General features: G+C 43.5%; 1 protein-coding gene across 6 annotated transcripts in view; it reads left to right on the plus strand.

Moving 5' to 3' along the window:
- The window catches only part of CCDC18 (coiled-coil domain containing 18), a 251,047-nt gene that overhangs the window by 100,428 nt on the left and 129,652 nt on the right, over window positions 1–20,967 (plus strand). For all 6 annotated transcript variants that reach the window (XM_030205711.1, XM_030205709.1, XM_030205710.1 and 3 more), the window contains one exon: window positions 14,767–14,898. In XM_030205711.1, the coding sequence (XP_030061571.1) occupies window positions 14,767–14,898 (132 nt within the window). The remainder of the gene's footprint in view (window positions 1–14,766; window positions 14,899–20,967) is intronic.

A 20,967-nucleotide genomic window follows, 5' to 3' on the forward strand; every position in this document is an offset into this window, starting at 1 on the left:
GTGTCATCGGCGAATTTAATTACCTCACTAGTTATTCCCATCTCTAGGTCATTTATAAATACATTAAAAAGCAACGGACCCAGCACAGACCCCTGCGGGACCCCACTAACTACCCTCCTCCACTGAGAATACTGGCCACGCAATCCTACTCTCTGCTTCCTATCTTTCAACCAGTTCTTAATCCATAATAATACCCTACCTCCGATTCCATGACTGTGCAATTTCTTCAGGAGTCTTTCGTGCGGCACTTTGTCAAACGCCTTCTGAAAATCCAGATATACAATATCAACCGGCTCCCCATTGTCCACATGTTTGCTTACCCCCTCAAAAAAATGCATTAGATTGGTGAGGCAAGACTTCCCTTCACTAAATCCGTGCTGACTTTGTCTCATCAGTCCATGTTTTTGTATATGCTCTGCAATTTTATTCTTAATAATAGCCTCCACCATCTTGCCCGGCACCGACGTCAGACTCACCGGTCTATAATTTCCCGGATCTCCTCTGTAACCCTTCTTAAAAATCGGAGTAACATTGGCTACCCTCCAGTCTTCCGGTACTACACTCGATTTTAGGGACAGATTGCATATTTCTAACAGTAGCTCCGCAAGTTCATTTTTTAGTTCTATTAATACTCTGGGATGAATACCATCAGGTCCCGGTGATTTACTACTCTTCAGCTTGCTGAACTGACCCATTACATCCTCCAAGGTTACAGAGAATTTGTTTAGTTTCTCCGACTCCCCCGCTTCAAATATTCTTTCCGGCACCGGTGTCCCCCCCAAATCCTCCTCGGTGAAGACCGAAGCAAAGAATTCATTTAATTTCTCTGCTACGGCTTTGTCCTCCTTGATCGCCCCTTTAACACCATTTTCGTCCAGCGGCCCAACCGACTCTTTGGCCGGTTTCCTGCTTTTAATGTATCTAAAAAATTTTTTACTATGTATTTTTGCTTCCAACGCTAATTTCTTCTCAAAGTCCTTTTTTGCCCTCCTTATCTCCGCTTTGCATTTGGCTTGGCATTCCTTATGATCTATCCTGTTACTTTCAGTTGGTTCTCTTCTCCACTTTCTGAAGGATTGTTTTTTGGCTCTAATGATTTCCTTTATCTTACTGTTTAGCCACGCCGGCTGACGTTTAGTCTTTTTTCCCTTTTTTCTAATACGTGGAATATATTTGTCCTGAACCTCCAGGATGGTGTTTTTAAACAGCATCCACGCCTGATGCAAGTTTTTTACTCTGCGAGCTGCTCCTTTCAGTCTTTTTTTCACCATTTTTCTCATTTTGTCGTAATCACCTTTTCTATAGTTAAACGCTAGCGTACTTGATTTCCTAGTTTCACTTCCTTCAATGCCAATATCAAAACCGATCATATTATGATCACTGTTATCAAGCGGCCCTCGTATCGTTACCCCCTGCACTAGATCATGAGCACCACTAAGGACTAAGTCTAGTATTTTTCCTTCTCTTGTCGGCTCCTGAACTAGCTGTTCCATGAAGCTGTCCTTGATTTCATCAAGAAATCCTATGTCCCTTGCGTGTACAGATGTTACATTAACCCAGTCTATATGCGGGTAATTGAAATCCCCCATTATTATTGTGTTGCCCAGTTTGTTTGCGTCCCTGATTTCCTTTAACATTTCCGCATCCGTCTGTTCGTCCTGGCCAGGCGGACGGTAGTACACTCCTATCACTATCCTTTTCCCCTTTGCACATGGAATTTCAATCCACAGTGATTCCAAGGAGTGTTTTGTTTCCTGCAGAATTTTCAATCTATTTGATTCAAGGCTCTCGTTAATATACAATGCTACCCCTCCACCAATCCGATTCACCCTATCACTACGATATAATTATTATTATTACGAATCATGAACTACTATGTGGTTGCTCATTGATGACTTTTGCTAACTGAAACATAATATTTTGTCTTATCCAATGGAATCCCTGATGCATCTGGACATCAAGGAGAGCTCTCTATGGCTTAAGCTTGGTTTTATCTGCATTATTTACTTTATTCTAATACTGTTCCATGACAGCACAGTGTTTGTTTATGAAATGCATATTTTGAAACATGGGTTTGTTTATTTTACAGTGTGTACATTTGTCAAATCTTTAGTAAATTATCAATGATTTCTGGAAATAGATGTTAACTTTTTGTGGTGAAGTAACCACGATTTACGTTAAAGGTTCCTACCGGGGTCACGTGGTGCTATGACCGTGAGAGGACGCAGGGGCTGAGCTCTCCCGGTCTTCCTGCTCTGAGTCACTATTTTAATTTATTTTTTTTGCTTTCTTAAATGACTTTTTGGTAATCGGAAAGCACACTTACCCAGAGCGTAATATTTTTGAACTGATTGGAGGACATATGGTGTCGAAATCGCTGCACAAAGGTGCTGAGCAGCCCCGAGGTGGAGAAGACAAAATGGTGGTGCTAACAAGCCCCACCACTGTGGGACTTAGCTCGGCCTGGGTCACAGAAGTGGCGGCAGAGGTGACGGCAGCTATGCAGCTTGTCTTGGATAGAAGACTACAGCCGATCATGCAGCCGTTCCAGCTTACTATTGATCAGTTTGCTGAAATTTGCCGTGATCTGCAATGTCAGCAGCAGCGCACGAGCGACCTGGAGAACCAAGTGAAAATCCTGGAGGACGCTTGTGCCAAGTTGCAACAAAGGGTCTTGAGCTGTGAGGACAAAATGGAGGACTTGGAAAATAGGTCCAGAAGAAACAACCTTCGGCTAATTGGTACTCCTGAATCTGTAGCAGAAAGGGAATTAATCGAGTTTCTGGAAACTAAGCTGTTTGGTGGCCTACAATTACCTATGCAGTATGGACCATTGCTCATTGAAAGGGCACATAGACTGGGCCAGCGTCCGACGGAATCTTCTCGGCCTAGGGTGATTATTTGTCGCATCCTCAACTACGCCCATAAAACTTTAATAATGCAACTGCTACAAGGGGGTAAGTCTTTATTATACAACTAGTAAAAAAAAGGCCCGTTTCTGGAGCCAATGAAACGGGCGCTAGCAAGGCTTTCCTGTGGCCCCCCACCCCACCCCACCCGTTGTCGATGTTGGTGAATTGCTCCGCCTCCGCCCTCAACATCATAACGTTTGACGCGAGGGCGGTGAATTGCTCCGCCTCCGCCCTCAACGTCATAACGTTTGACGCGAGGGCGGGGCCCAGAGACTGTTTTTCGAGGCTTCAGAGCTTCGAACATACGAACCTTGGCTTCAGTGACGTCAGAAGCCAATAGAACGTTGAGGGTGAGTTTTATATATATAGATAACTGCAAAATATTCTTTTTCCAAGACTACTTCGCCAAGGTAGCAGCAAAAAAGCACAGTTTTGCCCCCATATGCAACCAATCGGTAGAGCGGAAGATCCGTTTTACACTTGGGCAGACTGGATGGATCGTGCAGGTCTTTTTCTGCCGTCATCTACTTTGTTACTATGTTACTACAGTACCCTGCGCAGCTTAAACTAAGCTATAACAATAAAAATATGTTTTTCGATACCATAACTGCTGCTCAGGATTTCCTCAAAGCGTTGCCAGAGGCATCAGTGACAACAGAGGTCGAGACCTGAGTCACTGGTTGGGAGTGTGTTCCATTGCTGATGGGCAGATTGGATGGAGACACTGAACTGGACTATGATAATGATGTCACGGGAGTACATAATGCAGAAGTCACTCTGGGCATTTTTGCTGTATAATCCTTGCTGTTGGGACAAGTGATATTGACATAAAGCTCCTTGGAATATAAACCTGCATCTAGGAGGTGGTATGTAAGCAAGCTAAGTGGTCATGTAGCTTACAATTAACCATGTAATGTGGACCATTATACATTGAGGGGACATGTGGCCTGGGCCACCGTTCCAGGGGATTCTGTTGCATCCACAAATATGCACATGGAGCCTCATTAATGCAAGTATTAAGAAGAGGATCTCTTCATTGCGTTATTGGAACCATCTATGACATCAGAAGCCGAGACCAGATTAGTGGTTCGGGAGCCTGACTTTTTGACAAACGATAGACTGGATGGACTTACTGACCTGGACCATGATAATGATGCTGTTGGTGACATAGGAATTTACATGATAGAAGATGTTTTGGACACACTTGATGCATTTTCTCTTCGTTGGGATAGAAGCGAGATTGACAAAAAAAACATTTTATTTATTTATTTTTTAATATTATTCATTTTGTTCTGGCACTAGCACATTTTGTAGTGCACATGGGAGGGCTGGTAAAAACCCTGAATTGAAAATCTGACATTAGGTAACTAATTGTGGTTACATGGGGATGCTTGTGAAGAGAACAGGTGTCCAAGTATGGGGGATCCTTTTAAACTTTCTCCTGGGGTTTTTTTTTTGTTTGTTTGTTTTGTGTGTGTTTGTAATTCTTGTTTTAGGCGGGTGGAGCAGGAAGGGGACCATTAAGTGATTTGCCCCTTTATTGGGGTTTATTAGCTGGTAAATGGGATGGGGAGGGGGATTGGGGGGTGGGTTTGGGACATGTGGACCCAACCACAGAAGGATACCCAGCTGACCGCATTTGGACAACATTTAACCTTCTCAATACCGAATCAGTTACACAAGCGACTCAGAGGTTCGCCAAGACCCACTGCAAATTGGACACACGCCCCAGTCATCTACTTAAGTCTGCCCCAGATCGCTTCATAACAGATCTTACATCCCATCTAAACTTCATGTTACAACAAGGTCTCTTCCCTGAGGAACATGGCAACATCTTACTCACCCCAATACCAAAAGACGCCAAGAAAGGCACAAACGATCTCACTAATTACCGCCCAGTTGCGTCTATCCCATTAGTAAAAATGATGGATAGCTTTGTGACTAAACAGCTTACGGAATACCTGGACAAATTCTCAATACTACATAAACTCACAATCAGGATTCCGATCCCACCATAGCACCGAAACTGTCCTAGTCACCCTCCTGGCCAAATTCAAACAGGAGATTGCCACAGGCAAAAGCATACTCCTCCTCCTGTTCGACATGTCGAGCGCGTTCGACATGGTAAACCACAACATACTACTAAGAATACTAGGCCACTTCAGGATTGGAGGAAATGTACTTAACTGGATTAAAGGTTTTCTAACCACCAGATCTTATCAAGTAAAATCAAATTCAAACATATATCACCACCATGGAAAGCAGTCTGCGGAATATCTCAGGGATCACCATTATCACCAATATTCTTCAACATAATGATGATTCCACTGGCACAGTCCTTATCCAACCAAGGCCTTAACCCATTTATTTACACAGATGATGTTACAATATACACCCCCATCAGACATGATCTAACAGAAATAACCAACAAAATCAATGATGGCCTGAACATCATGGACTCCTGGGCAAACTCATTCCAACTGAAACTGAACACCGAAAAAAACATACTGCCTCATCCTCTCCTCTCCATATAACAAATACAAACCCAAAACCATAAATACTCCAGGACATACCCTCCCTACCTCGGACAGTTTGAAAATACTCGGCGTCACACTCGACCGCAACCTTACCCTAGAGAGTCAAGTAAACTCTGTAACAAAGAAAATGTTCTATTCAATGTGGAAGCTCAAACGATTAAAACCTTTCTTCCCAAGAACGACCTTTCGATACCTAATACAATCAATGGTCCTAAGCCATGCAGACTATTGCAATGAAATCTATGCGGGTTGCAAAGAACAACTCATAAAAAAACTTCAAACTGCCCAAAATACAGCAGCCAGGGTGATATTCAGCAAAACAAGCTTTGAAAGTGCTCAACCCCTTGTCAGGATTCCTGGAAGTCAAAATTATTGCTGGACATACTTATATTAATATTAAACCAGCTTCTGACCTCTGAGAACTCTCCCCTTCCCTCAGGAAGCACTGAGGATGGCACCAAATGGTGGTCAGAGGCCTGATAGCCCTTTGGTTTCTCAATTACTCTTGATTAACATACCTTTTGTTCCATCTAGGAGCAAGGCTTCAGAGCAACCAAGGCCAGACATAGAGGCTCCATCACTAGGGATTTCAAAGAGGTACAACCTATGAAATTTGTCACCTTTCTTCCTGACTTCAGAGAAGCTTTCCTGACTTCAGAAAGTAATCTGGAGTTCTGTAAAGGAAATAACTGGGAAGGAGAGAAGTTATTTGATCTCTTTCTGCTCCTGTTCCCTCTCAGTTCTTATTAGGTATAAAGCAGAGCTCAGGGCACTACTTGGGGCTCTGTCTTTCTCTGTGCAGCAGAGCACAGAGCTCTGCTTGGGGGTCTACTGCTTCTCTCTCTGTCCCGGGCACTTCTCTGTGTCCTGGGTACTACGCCTCTCTCTTTCTTTCTCCCTGCAGCAGAGTACACAGGACTCTGCTGAGCTGCCTTTGTTTCTTCTTTTTTCTTTCTCTGCACACCTCAATCTTTAGCCACCAGATCACCTGGCTCTGCTTCCCCCGTTCTCAGACAGCCCTATTCCAAGGCTTCTCTCTTCCTCTGAACCAACACCCTATCCTTTCTTTGAAAAGTTGCATTGGCTCCCAATCAAAGAATGGATCATCTTCAAAATTTGCACCTTAGTCTACAAAATCTTATACGGTGTAGTCCCAGGATACATGACAGACCTTATAGGCTTACCAATAAGAAACAAAGTCAGATCGTCAAGATCCTACCTAAACCTACACTACCCAAATTGCAAAGGACTGAAATATAAAACAACTTAAGCATTCGGCTTCTCCTACATAAGCGCACAACTATGGAATGGCCTCCCAAAATCTGTGAAAACAATCCACGATCACCTGAACTTCAGAAAATCACTAAAAGCCAACCTCTTCAAAAAGGCCTACCCCAACAACTCCACGTAACCCTCTTCACCTACCAACACAGCATATCTATGATCAAACAGGACAGCACACAATCTTCACCCCTTCCGACCCTCCACTTATACCTCATTTGATCCCTTTACAACTATGTATTTGTTATCAACCAACTGGGCAAACGCCTCTGACGGTACTATGTAAGCCACATTGAGCCTTCAAATAGGTGGGAAAATGTGGGGTACAAATGCAACAAATAAATAATATAAATAAATTTGGAGAGGGGAGATGTTTGGGTTTTTGCTGTGTGAAATGGGGGTTTGTTATCTGATGGGTTTTTCTCATAGGGGGGAGCTAGGGGTTTTGCAGATGAGAACTAAAAATGTGAGCATTGGAGAAGGAATGGATGGCTGCGGGTTCTTGGGATGGAGCGTACATGGAGGTTTCAATGGCTGGGACGGGGTCTTCTTGCTTAATGGAAATAATGGGCCTTTATTCGTATTCCTTGTTGGGGCTATTACGTAATACCTATTAAATTATTTACTTGGAATGTAGGAGGCATCTCCTCCCCTCTAAAACGGAAAAAGATACTTCACACCTTACATAAGAAACATGCGCAGACTGCTTTTCTTCAGGAAACACATTTGACTGCGGGAGAGCATAAGAAACTCCTTACTTGGCGGGTGGGTACATATTTGGAGGCCCCTGCAGTGGCAAAGAAGGCTGGAGTGATTATTCTTTTTCATAAAGCATTACATGTTGAAACCAAACGGGTATTTGCTGATCCAGAAGGTCGTTTCGTTATAGCTCATGTGCTTGTTAACAATCAGCCTTTGATATTATGTAATGTATATTCTCCCAACATTTATAAGAAATCTTTCTGTCAGCACCTATTGGAACAAATACATGACTTTCCGCCACATCCTAGATTGGTGGGAGGGGATTTTAACTGGGTAGTATATCCGGACTGGGATAGATCTCATAATCCCCATCATCATGTAGCAGATAGGACTGAGGGCGTGGCCCTGTTGTGCTAGATTTTGGATCTGGTCAATGTTTGACGTTTATTACATCCTACTGAACGAGATTATACTCATCTTTCTAGAGCACACCTGACACATTCTAGAATAGATTTGTTGGTGGATAGGAATTTCTTTTCAGAGATCATTGAGGCAGAGATAGGGCCTATAGAGGTGTCGGATCACGCCATGGTATGGTTACAGTTTCGGGCTGCTGAAGAACATCAAAAAGCGTCTAAGTGGAAATTTCCACTTGAGCTATACACGGACTCGCAGTTTCTAACTTAGAGATAAATGGGTAGATTACAAAACTTTTAATGCTGAACATGAAGCTGACCCTATTCTTTTTTGGGAGGTGGCCAAGGCTCTCTTACGAGGGGACATTATAGCTTATTGTGCTAATCGGCGTCATGCCAGGGACAGGGCCATCCTTCAGCTGGAATGGAAGCTGATCAGACTTCGTCAGTGTGCGGCACCTTTACGTACTGGGGAGTCGGGAGCAGCTTTTGGCAACGCAGGCAGCATTAAATGAACTTATTCATCAGAGAGCTAAGAAATCTGCTGTTTACTATCAGTACCAATTGTATAAATATGGAGATAAAAGCGGCAGATTGCTGGCACGGTTAGCGAGGTCCTCAGCTGCTCCTTCTGTGGTTTTGACTATGCGGGGGGATGGTGGTCAGGTGGTTCATGATACTCCTGGTATTGCTAAAATATTTAGGGATTTTTATGAAGACCTATATAATGGAAATTTGGAGGATGGTTTAGATCCAGATACTTACTTGTCTAGTTTAGAGCTACTATCTCACAGACCCAACGGGGACTCACTTAATAGACCGATTGGGGAAGATGAGGTGAACTGGGCCATAAAACACAGTTCGCAGTTCAAAGCACCTGGTCTGGATAGATACAGAGCTGAGTTCTATAAACTCCTAGGGCTAGATATAGTACGTCCTATCACAGCTATGTTTAACGGATTCCTAGCCTCTGGGTGTATGTCAGCTACTCTGAACTTGGCACACATTATAGTTCTTCCTAAGCCAGGGAAGGATCCCACTTTACCCGCATCATATTGGCCGATCTCTCTTCTTTGTTATGAGACTAAGTTACTGGCTTCGATATTGGCGAATAGATTTGCACAAGTACTGCCCTCTATTATTGCCTCCCCGCAGGTAGGTTTTGTGTGGGATAGACATGTGCTTAAAAATATCAGACAGATTTTGGCAGCTGCAAGGAAGGTGAAGGAAGATACGCTTCTTATTAGTTTTTATGCAGAAAAAGCCTTCGATAGAGTAGCATGGCCTTTTCTGTTTAAAGTTCTCGAGAGATATGGTATTCAAGGCAGATTTTTTGATGCTATATAACATCCAAAAGCAGCATTGTTGGCTAACCTTTTTCAGTGGGCAGGGGGACCCGACAAAGTTCCCCTCCTTTGTTGTTCGTCTTGACTTTAGACCCATTGATTTGAGAGATTTTGAGTAATCCGGATATCCAGGGAGTACGAGTGGGCAAGGAATTGTTTAAAGTATCGGCATACGCGGATGACCTCCTGGTACATATTGCGTCTCCTCGAACGTCCTTACCCAATTTATTGGAAAGTTTTCAGGATAATGGAGAATTTTCGTGTTTCAGATTGAATATGGACAAGTCTGAAGCATTGCCAACTACGCTTGAATCTCGTTGGCATTGGGAGGGATGTTTTCCTTTGTCATGGGCTGATGGCCATTTTAAGTACTTGGGAATCCAGCTGCCGGCTGACCCCGGGGAATTATATTCTCTCAACATTAAGAACTTGATGAATATTGGGGGTGTGGCAAGATGGCGTCCTAGCTTGCTGCGTGAGCGTCTCGGGAATCTGCTGGAAATACCTCATTCTTGTTTTTCCTGTGTTGAAATGCCTCATACTAAGCGGAAAGCGGCGATTAAAAGGCAACCGCCGATAGCCTTTACTTCGTCTCCGACACAGCAGACCCTAGATCGCTACATGACAAGCTTCCCGGTGGAATATGGTTTGGCGAGTCCCGCGTTGAGTGACGCCGAAGGAGCGACGTCTATTCTGGGGCCGGATACCACGCTATCGCCGCCTGAGCTGACGCGACCTCCGTGTCCTGCAAGTTCCAGGGTGGGGTTAGCAGGCCAAGCTGAGACGCAAGACGCCGAAAGTTTGAGCCCGATCGGCGGTTCCCCCCCTGGACAAGCAGAAGGAAACATTCAGGAGCAAGGCTCCCCACAGGAAGTTACTCTGATGGCTATTTGGCAAGCGGTCCAGGGACTAACGGCTGAGGTGGCTAGATCGACTAAAGAAATTTCTACAATAGTGAGTAAACTGTCTACAATGTCGGAAGTTTTTGAAAAAACAAAATCAGAAGTAACAAATCAAGTATCTCAGGTAAAAGATGAGGTAAATACAGTGAAACTGACTGTGGACACCTTGGTTAAAGATAAAATGCTAACATCTCGCAAAATAGAGCAAATTGAGAACTTTAATCGACGTCTTACACTCAGACTATTGAATTTTCCAATATCACCTGCACTTTCATCTTATGATTTCTTCAAAAAATATCTACAAGAGATTTTGAAGCTCTCTCCTAAAGATATTCCCCCTTGTAATAAAGTGTATTACCTTCCAGCTACTCAGAAGCGGGGAGAGGCTTCTCAATCAGTAAATATGGTGAACATAGCCCCTCAGAGAAATGATATTGACTTACAGAATTTAACTGCATTATTAGAAGACTCTATGGTTGAAATAACTAACCGGGGGACTCTGATAGTATCCTTTGTATTTGAGCAGGACTTAAATATGATTATGAAATTATATTTCAAAAACTCCACAGCACTCTTTTGTGGTCAAAAAATATGGGTATACCCTGATGTTACAAAGGTGACCCAGCAAAGAAGAAAACAATTTTTGATCCTGAGAGAAGATGTAAAAACTTTGGGTGCAATTTTTACATTGGTTTATCCCTGTAAATGTGTGATACGTTTATTAGGTGTTAAATATGTCTTTTTCGAGCCAAGTCAGCTGAAGGTATTTCTGGACTCTAAGATTCCAACTAGCCGCCAGACTGGAACAACTGAATCAGCGAATAGAATATGACGGGATAAAACATAGGACTATGCCAATTGTGGTTTAAAACTTGATTTTCCTTATTGAATTCTCCTTTTAGTTTTCTAAACCCACTCCCCCCAAATAATTGTTGTGGTCTAAGAAAGAGTAAGAAATATTACGATTAGATATGCATATCTTTTATTTTGTAATTGCCTTGTAACTGTTTCTCTGTATTACCTTACAAATTGATATTCATTTGTAAAATTTGAAATTCAATAAATAAAAATTTAAAAAAAAAAAAAAAAAAAGAACTTGATGAATATTACATAGAGGCATTTGAGAATATGGAACTCTTTAACATTGTCTTTACATGGGAGAATTAGTCTTTACCATATGTCTTTGTTTCCAAGATGGCTATATGTACTTCAGCAACTTCCCCTATGGATTATGAAGAAGGATATTAAGGTATTGAACCGGATGGTGCGTAGATTCATTTGGAGTGGGGAAAAAATCGAAAATTCATCTGGACTTGCTATATGGATCATGGCCTATGGGAGGTCTGGAACTTCCCAACCTTCACCAATATAACATGGCATGCCTTTTTCGCCACCTGTGGGATTGGGTTTTGGAATCTGAAGTTTACACTCCTTGGTCCATGGAAATGGCATTGTTTCATCCTCTACATCCTCATTACTTACTCCATGCTCAAAGGGAAGAGCTGCCTATGGCTGTGCGTCAAAATATCCTGTTAAAAACTATGCGGATTGCTTGATGCACATTACTTAAATGTTGGAATAGTTTGCCTCAATATACAGATCTTTTGCCTTTGGAAGGGAACTTGGGCTTTCAGCCGGGGATGGACTCCCCAGTGTTGCGGACTTGGGGCTAACAGGGATATTTATATGTTGTGGGTTTCCTGAATGTGGATGGAACCCTCAAATCTTATCGGAACGTGGTAGACACACTTCCCTTCCATTCTGGAAACCATTATGTGTATATGTAAGTTTCGCACTGTGTGTCACATCTTCTACGTATTGGATGTACATTGGCGATAGTGGATAGATTGAAATCCTTTTTCATCTCCCCTCAGGTAACCTATATGTCTGTGGCTTATTTTGTTAAAGCTTTAGCATTACTAATGCCCCAGAAAGCTTATGGTAATATAGCAGAGAGGTGGATGGAAGATTGGTGCTTCGGATTTTTTATAATGCTAGATACAGAGAAAGTATGTTCCGTATGATAACGAGGGCCTACTTTTCTCCGAGGCAGGCATTTCATGCAGGAAGTACTCCTTCTTTACGCTGTGAGGCTTGTGGGCTATTGGGGCCCAATCTCTCTGATGCATTTTGGATATGTCCGACAATACGGGACTTTTGGAATAGCATTTTAACGTACATTGAAACGCTGTTTTCTCTACCTCCGGATTTTTCACCCTCCAACCTTCTGCTGGGGTTAACACAATATAGACCTCTTTTGTCCAAGGGGCAACATTATTTTATGTATAAGCAATGGTGTGCTGGAGCCGGCTCGCACCGGCTAGCAAGAGCCGCTTGTTTTTGACACCGCTTGCGAGCCGGTTGTTCTTCTGGGCGAGCCAGCTCCATTACACGAGGTAAGCATGGCAGGAGGGCGCCATCACAAGCCATGCTTACCTCCCCTCCCGCTCCCAAACATGTCCAGCGATGTCCTTCGCCCCTCCCCTCCCGTTCCCATCCGTCTTTTTCTATTACCTCCGTCGAAGCACCGCGTTATTTAAAGCCCTGCTGCCCGTCTCCAGCCTTCCCTGCTTGCTTCGTGATGAGTTCGTTCCCTTAGTCCCGCCTTCTGACATCATTTCCTTTTTCCACGAAGGCGGGACTGAGGGAACGAACTCATCATGAAGCAAACAGGGAAGGCTAGAGACGGGCAGCAGGGCTTTAAATAACGCGGCGCTTCGACGGAGGTAATAGAAAAAGATGGATGGGAGCAGGAGGGGAGGGGCAAAGGACATCGCTGGACATGTTTGGGATTGGGAGGGGAGGAAGGAGAATCACTGGGAATGGATGTGTAGAGGGGGGCAGGGAAGAGAATTGCATGGATGGGTAGAGGGGGGCAGGGGAGAGAATTGCTGGGCATGGATGGGAAGAGGGGGGCAGGGGAGAGAATTGCTGGGCATGGATGGGTAGAGGGGGCAGGAGAGAGAAGAGAATTGCTGGGTATGGATGGATAGAGAGGGGCAGGGGAGAGAAGAGAATTGCTGGGTATGGATGGATAGAGAGGGGCAGGGGAGAGAAGAGAGTTTCAGGACATGGATGGAGGGGAGGGCAAGAGAAATTCTGGACATGGAGGGAGGGAGGAAGGGAAGGGAGAGAGAAGAAATGCTGGACATGGAGGGAAGATAGAGGAAGGAGATTAGATGAGGGAAAAGGAAGTGAGGAGAGAAACTGCACATGGATGGAGAAAATAGGCAGAAGTTGGATCCACTGTACAGTCAAGTCTGCGGAGGACCAGAAATGAAGAAGAAAGGAGGAAAGAAAAGAAATAAATGGAAAGGAAGCCCTGGAAACGGAGTCAAGGGAACAGATAGAGAGCAGCAGAATCAGATACTGGGCCAGCATGATCAGAGAAACAAAGTCACCAGACAACAAAGGTAGAAAAAATAATTTTATTTTCATTATAGTGTTTGGAATATGTCCACTTTGAGAATCAGGTGCTGAACGTTAAAAGTTTATATTTATTTACTTATTTATGGCATTTTATCCCATATTAAACATGAATTAGATTGGAACCTGGGATCATTTAATTTTTTTTTTCTGGAGAGAGTAATGCATTGTCCCCCCCACCCCCAGCTATAGCCAGCTCTGCAATTTTGGGGGGTGCAGAGGTGGGCGGGGGGGGGGGGGCACAGAGGTAGATGGGGGGGCGCAGTGGTTGACCGGGGGGGGGGGGGGCGCCGCCGAGGTGGACCGGGGAGAGAGCCTGTTAAAAATTTACCAGCACACCACTGTGTATAAGGCATGTGGGGTAGGAGTGAAGTGTATCTTACAAAATTGGTGTGTGAGAGATGCTCCTAATATATGGCATTGGCGTAATGCATTTCATCAATTATGTACCTAGGAGTCTCGATCGGCCTTGCTCACGGTGAAGAGGAAAAAGTTGTTTTGGATGATTTGGGAGCCCAATGTTCAAGGGCTGTCTTCCCGAGCTCGCAGCCTAATTAATGATCAGCCTTTATAATTGGTGCTTGATGAACTAACGAAAAAATGTTTTTATTTTCTCACCTTTGACTACTCGGGGTGGGGGGGTGATGCTACAGGATGGGGGCCCCCGGGTTTTTTCTTTTTTTTTCGTCCCTTCTCCTATTCTTCCTTCTCTTTTTGGGGCGTCAGGGTGGTCACATAACCTCAGACCCTCCTTAATTCAGTGTTACAAGATACTATAAGAGGGAAGAATTACTTGGAATAATATACTTTGGATTATGATATATAGGGACTGGGAGGGATTGGGGAAGGGGATGGCAGTTAGGGGGAAGGAGGTTCTTTCTTGTAAGATTTTGTTACATGAATAGTATTTCTGCTACACCACTCGTATTGATCAAGATGTTTGTTGCACTTATTTTGTTTTATTAAGGGGATTTGGGGGAGGGGCGGGAGTGAGGAAAGGAAAACAAAAATTTAAAGTATGGTGAAGAATGGTTATCTTTGTGTATGTTTTGCTGGTACAGAGGGTTGTCACACTGTAACATATGACAGCATGTATATTATGATTTTTTTCTTCGTCAATAAAGAAAATAAAATTAAAGTTTCCTACCATTGCATTGCTATTTTCATTTCTTTTGAGTGAAAGCTACTGTATTGATATGAACAAAGCATGTAGTAATGTTGAATATGGACTTTTTTGTTGCTAGGGTTGTAATAACAAAATATTCTGCTTGGAACAAAGTATCAGTAAAAAGCAAGAAGAAGCTACTTTAGCATTTGAGAAGGCCAAGAAAATCTACCTAGAACAACATATGACACTGGAGGAGCAGATTGCACTAGTAAGATGCTATATAATCATTCGATAACACATCTACAGAGTTAAATCATTTTTTGATACTCGTTCATCTTTGACAGGTAATGAATGTAATGTGACATGAAAACTCCTATGCAAGGAGAAGGATTTTTAAAAACCACTGACAGAATATTATTTTGCATTCACAACTTTTATTCTCATTTGTTTTTACTACACTTTGTTGGGTATTGCTTTGATCAGTAAAGCAAAGTGCTATAATATTGATACAAAATCTATAGCTATGCATTTCCTTAGGATGAGAGATCTTGCAGGTGATCAACCTGCCAACCCCATAGTTTAGTACTAAAGAAAAAATGAAATGTTTGGGTAACTATTAGGACTGCATAGCGCTTAAAAGTTTTTATCACGATTAATAACGCATTAATCATGGCGTTAATCCAATTAATGTGCAGCCCTAGTAATTATATGATGTTAAATACATTTTACTGGAATTTCTTAGACTACTGCTTTACTATATATAATAATTTTTAGTGCCCATTTTCAAATAAACCAAAGACAACTTGTTTTCTGCGTTATCTGTAATTGCTATATTTAAATTCATTGACAACGTAGCTCCTAATGAAATTTAGAAATGTTATGTTGCACTTCATTGTTAAATTTACCTGACTTAGAGGCCCTTTTGTTAAGCTCCATTAGGTGCTAAGGCACGCCTAACACAGCTTAAAATGATATAGCGCGGGATGCCAAATGTGTGCGGTAAATGCCAAATGTGTGTGTGCTAACCGTGTGCTAAACTTTTTTAAACTTTTGTTGGCGGGGCACATCTGGGAGGCAGAGAACGGGCATTCCTGCTCTAATCAGCCCATCTATACAGTGGGGGAAATAAGTATTTGATCCCTTGCTGATTTTGTAAGTTTGCCCACTGACAAAGACATGAGCAGCCCATAATTGAAGGGTAGGTTATTGGTAACAGTGAGAGATAGCACATCACAAATTAAATCCGGAAAATCACATTGTGGAAAGTATATGAATTTATTTGCATTCTGCAGAGGGAAATAAGTATTTGATCCCCCACCAACCAGTAAGAGATCTGGCCCCTACAGACCAGGTAGATGCTCCAAATCAACTCGTTACCTGCATGACAGACAGCTGTCGGCAATGGTCACCTGTATGAAAGACACCTGTCCACAGACTCAGTGAATCAGTCAGACTCTAACCTCTACAAAATGGCCAAGAGCAAGGAGCTGTCTAAGGATGTCAGGGACAAGATCATACACCTGCACAAGGCTGGAATGGGCTACAAAACCATCAGTAAGACGCTGGGCGAGAAGGAGACAACTGTTGGTGCCATAGTAAGAAAATAGAAGAAGTACAAAATGACTGTCAATCGACAAAGATCTGGGGCTCCACGCAAAATCTCACCTCGTGGGGTATCCTTGATCATGAGGAAGGTTAGAAATCAGCCTACAACTACAAGGGGGGAACTTGTCAATGATCTCAAGGCAGCTGGGACCACTGTCACCACGAAAACCATTGGTAACACATTACGACATAACGGATTGCAATCCTGCAGTGCCCGCAAGGTCCCCCTGCTCCGGAAGGCACATGTGACGGCCCGTCTGAAGTTTGCCAGTGAACACCTGGATGATGCCGAGAGTGATTGGGAGAAGGTGCTGTGGTCAGATGAGACAAAAATTGAGCTCTTTGGCATGAACTCAACTCGCCGTGTTTGGAGGAAGAGAAATGCTGCCTATGACCCAAAGAACACCGTCCCCACTGTCAAGCATGGAGGTGGAAATGTTATGTTTTGGGGGTGTTTCTCTGCTAAGGGCACAGGACTACTTCACCGCATCAATGGGAGAATGGATGGGGCCATGTACCGTACAATTCTTAGTGACAACCTCCTTCCCTCCGCCAGGGCCTTAAAAATGGGTCGTGGCTGGGTCTTCCAGCACGACAATGACCCAAAACATACAGCCAAGGCAACAAAGGAGTGGCTCAGGAAGAAGCACATTAGGGTCATGGAGTGGCCTAGCCAGTCACCAGACCTTAATCCCATTGAAAACTTATGGAGGGAGCTGAAGCTGCGAGTTGCCAAGCGACAGCCCAGAACTCTTAATGATTTAGAGATGATCTGCAAAGAGGAGTGGACCAAAATTCCTCCTGACATGTGTGCAAACCTCATCATCAACTACAGAAGACGTCTGACCGCTGTGCTTGCCAACAAGGGTTTTGCCACCAAGTATTAGGTCTTGTTTGCCAGAGGGATTAAATACTTATTTCCCTCTGCAGAATGCAAATAAATTCATATACTTTCCACAATGTGATTTTCCGGATTTAATTTGTGATGTGCTATCTCTCACTGTTACCAATAACCTACCCTTCAATTATGGGCTGCTCATGTCTTTGTCAGTGGGCAAACTTACAAAATCAGCAAGGGATCAAATACTTATTTCCCCCACTGTATTAGCATGTGCTACCGCATGAGCCCTTACCGCAAACAGAATGGGTGGCAGTAAGTGCACATGTAATTTTTTCTTTAATGGCCAGGCGCTAATGACAACATTTGCACATGGCTATTAATAAAAAAAATAGAAACTCAGCCATTTTATGGCTGTGGTAAAAATGGCATTACCGCGCAGAAAAAAAAACATGCAGGAGTGCACAAAGGCCAGTTTTTTTCAACTTAACAAAAGGACCCCGTAATCAGGACATTTTTATTTAGAGCAGAGATCATCAATGATTGCCTTAAACTAATCTAATGACATCTAACTTTTGTCTCGTGCTTTATTTTCCATAGATTTGCTGTAGACATTCAAATTAGTGCAATGTAGATAACATGTTGCTATTTTTCATGGACTAAACTGAAGCAATGCATAATGCCACCATCATTAGTAAATAGTGATTCAATCAGTTAATTGTATATTATCGCCTAACATATTTGTGAAATTCTTCCCCAAGTTCATTATTTAGTATTGATCTATTTTAAAGAACTTTTGTAGTATGATAAGTTTTGGGCTTGATGTCTATTAATTTGTTTCTTGACTTCTTTTTGGCTAGTATTTAAATGTAAGCTCTGGAGTCACATGAAACTATAAGCCTGAGCAGAGGCTAATCTGTTGAACTATTAGGTTTGCTGTCTCCCTTCCACCTCAAATTGTTAAATCTTATGAATTGCCACATTGAGAAGATACCAGGACACAGAGGGGATGAAACTGTAGGCTGCAGCTGTGACTGTCTGCCAGAATGCTGAAGAAAGATAAAGAGCGGGTACGGGTGCTGGATGGTGAGATGGCAGATGCTCACAATCCAGCATTGCCTGCATCTGGGATCACATGAACAATGGAGCTTACCATGGAAGTAGGCTTTGATCAGAAAGTTCCAGTTGGACAAGCTTGAATTTGTTAATAAGAAGCTGGAACGGTTCAGGAGAGAGTTCTCTGTACTGCCATAGTGGGTTTCCAACATAGAGGACATAGTCTGGACTGAGGTGGAGAGGATCTTGCAGGCCAAGATCAAGTGGTACAAGGAGAAGTTGGAAGATTATTGTTTGAGAAGAAATAATCTCTGACTGGTGAGAAAACTGGAAAATATTCTGGGCCCAGAGCTCCATGCATTCCTAGAGACTTGGTTGGTGCAGTGCTTGCTGTTGTACAGTACAGCTGGAGCTTTAGCCTTGAGTAAGCGCATAGAATGTGCCAGAGGAGAGAGAATGCAGTGTATTCATGGATGGTGATTTTCTAGCTTTTGATTTATGTTCATAAGATGAAGATTTTAAAAGCAACCTGGAAAGGGAAGATGGACTACAAGGATAAGTGGAAACACCAGAAGAGGAACGAAATGTTCTGCAGTGCAGAAAGCAGTCCAAAGAAGAGCTGAACACACATCTGATAAAAAGGTTTTATTTGTGCCACTCTGTAAAATGGCACAAATAAAGCTTTTTTATCATATTAGACATGTGTTCTGCTCTTCTTTGGACTACAAGGATAAGTGAATTCTCCAAGGTCAAGCAGGATAAGATTGCCCTACATATGAGGTGATATCATCTAACAGAGCCCTTGTAGGTATGTTCTCCAGCTTGTTAGAATATTGCTCTCTGCATGTGTGCACATCTTCCTTTCTGTTACTGTCATCTGGAACCCTAGCCAGTCGTTCTTTTTCTACAGAGCAAAATGGTCCCTCAGCTCGCATCAGAATTTGGATTCTCATACTATTGCATTTTTCTCTTCCATATATTGTATAAGTCCTGTTTGTTGTGTGGTGACCATCAGCGAACCCCCTTTATTTTTCCTAGAAAGGTTTTATGGCCATTCTAAGTTTCCTTTATTTTCCATGGCCCCTTTGGACCTTGGTCTCCTGGCCAGGTAATTTTTCAAAATCAAGTAGTTTAATTTTGCTGCAGCAATTTTTCCTGATGTCCCAGAAAAAAGTTCCCAGCGACTTTAAAAAGTATGTCAGGTGTAACAGGGCTGTATCCATCATGGATACCTATAAAAGGTGCCTGCAATTCCTGGGGTCTGATCATGATTCATTTCTTATATCCTGTGTTCACAGATGTCAAAAAGAGGAATTTGAGGTTGAGAAAAACAATGCAAATGTATTTTTGGTCTAGATAAGTCCAGTCTATCAACATTACCATTGGAAGCACCAGTCTCCATGGCTCTGGAAGCTGTACCAGATACTGGGAACACATTGGCATTGAGAGTGCATTGATCACCTACAACATCCGAATATCAATAGACCCCATTGAAGTTGTCATCCTCTGATCCCCTCCTGAGGAAGGGGACGGATCTGTCCTCATTAGTACCGTGCACAAGCGTCAGTCATCTTTGAAGCATGGTGTTGAGGGCATATGGGATGATAGAGAGATTTCAGGAGGCCATGCAGTTGTGTATTTTTACCCTGCATGTAGCAGCTCAGGTCAGCAATGTGCACTGTACAGATTTTGTACTTGCAGTGGGATATGTGGCAGAGGAGTATCCTCTCCCCTTATTTGTTTACTAGCCGTTGAGCCCGTGTAAACGGGCTAGTTTTGGAATGGGGGGGGGGTTCCGAGGCCCCCCCCCGAGGTCGCCGCTGCTCCGCCCCCCCCCAAAGCGCACTGTCTGTTATTGAACTTACATCGCACCACGCAGATGCAGCAGGCACATTAGCAAAGCTGCCATCGGGACGGGCTTCCTTCTCTGCCTGTGTCCCGCCCTCGTGTGACGTAACGCGGCGAGGGCGGGACACAGGCAGAGAAGGAAGCCTGTCCCAACGGCAGCTTTGCTGATGTGCCTGCTGCGTCTGCGTGGTGCGATGTAAGTTCAGTAAGAAAGACAGTGCTCGGGCCGGGTGGAGGGGCGGCGGTGGCGGCGACGACTCCGGGTGGGGGGAGTGGTAGCAGTGACCTCGGGGGGAGGGGAAGGGCGGAGCAGTTGCGAGTACGTCTGCGGCATGCCAGTAGAGACTTCCCGCTCTGTCCCGCCCCCCTCATCACGTATTGATGCAGGGGCGGGGCAGAGAGGGAAGTCTCTACTGCGCATTTGCGAGTGAGTACGACACTCGCCTTTTATATGTTTGATTTTAACTTTGAAGCAGTTTTTGAGGGCAGTCCACAGTAATTTGGTGGTACTTGGTTTAAAATTCATCAGTGGGAGTCCCCAATATTCGCTACCAGTGTTGATTGAGGAGGAGTGCAATTTTGAAGGTTTTTCAGGAATGAGCCGGTTTTCTTGCAGTGGGTGGAAGCGTCCTTAAGTATCTGGTCGTTTGGCTAATTGTTGATCCACTTAATTTGCATAAACAAAAAGTGGGGACCCTCTTAGCCATTCTAAGGACTGAGCTGAAGGTATGGTGGCCTTTACCACTGTACTTAAGTGGTAGAATCAGCCTATTTAAAATAACTGTTGACATTTCAGAGGTGGGCTCGAGTGAGATTGAAGGTACTAGAACAGTTGTTAGATGAAGAGGGCTGCTCACTAGCATTTCAGGATCTCCAGGGCTTCTTCCATCTTCCAGTTGCTGCTCACTAGCATTTCAGGATCTCCAGGGCTTCTTCCATCTTCCAGTGGGATATGTCTTTTCATATATTCAAATAGAGCAATTTTTTTTT

The sequence above is a fragment of the Microcaecilia unicolor genome, chromosome 6, assembly GCF_901765095.1.
Source record: "Microcaecilia unicolor chromosome 6, aMicUni1.1, whole genome shotgun sequence".
In the NCBI taxonomy this organism is placed as follows: Eukaryota; Metazoa; Chordata; class Amphibia; order Gymnophiona; family Siphonopidae; genus Microcaecilia; species Microcaecilia unicolor.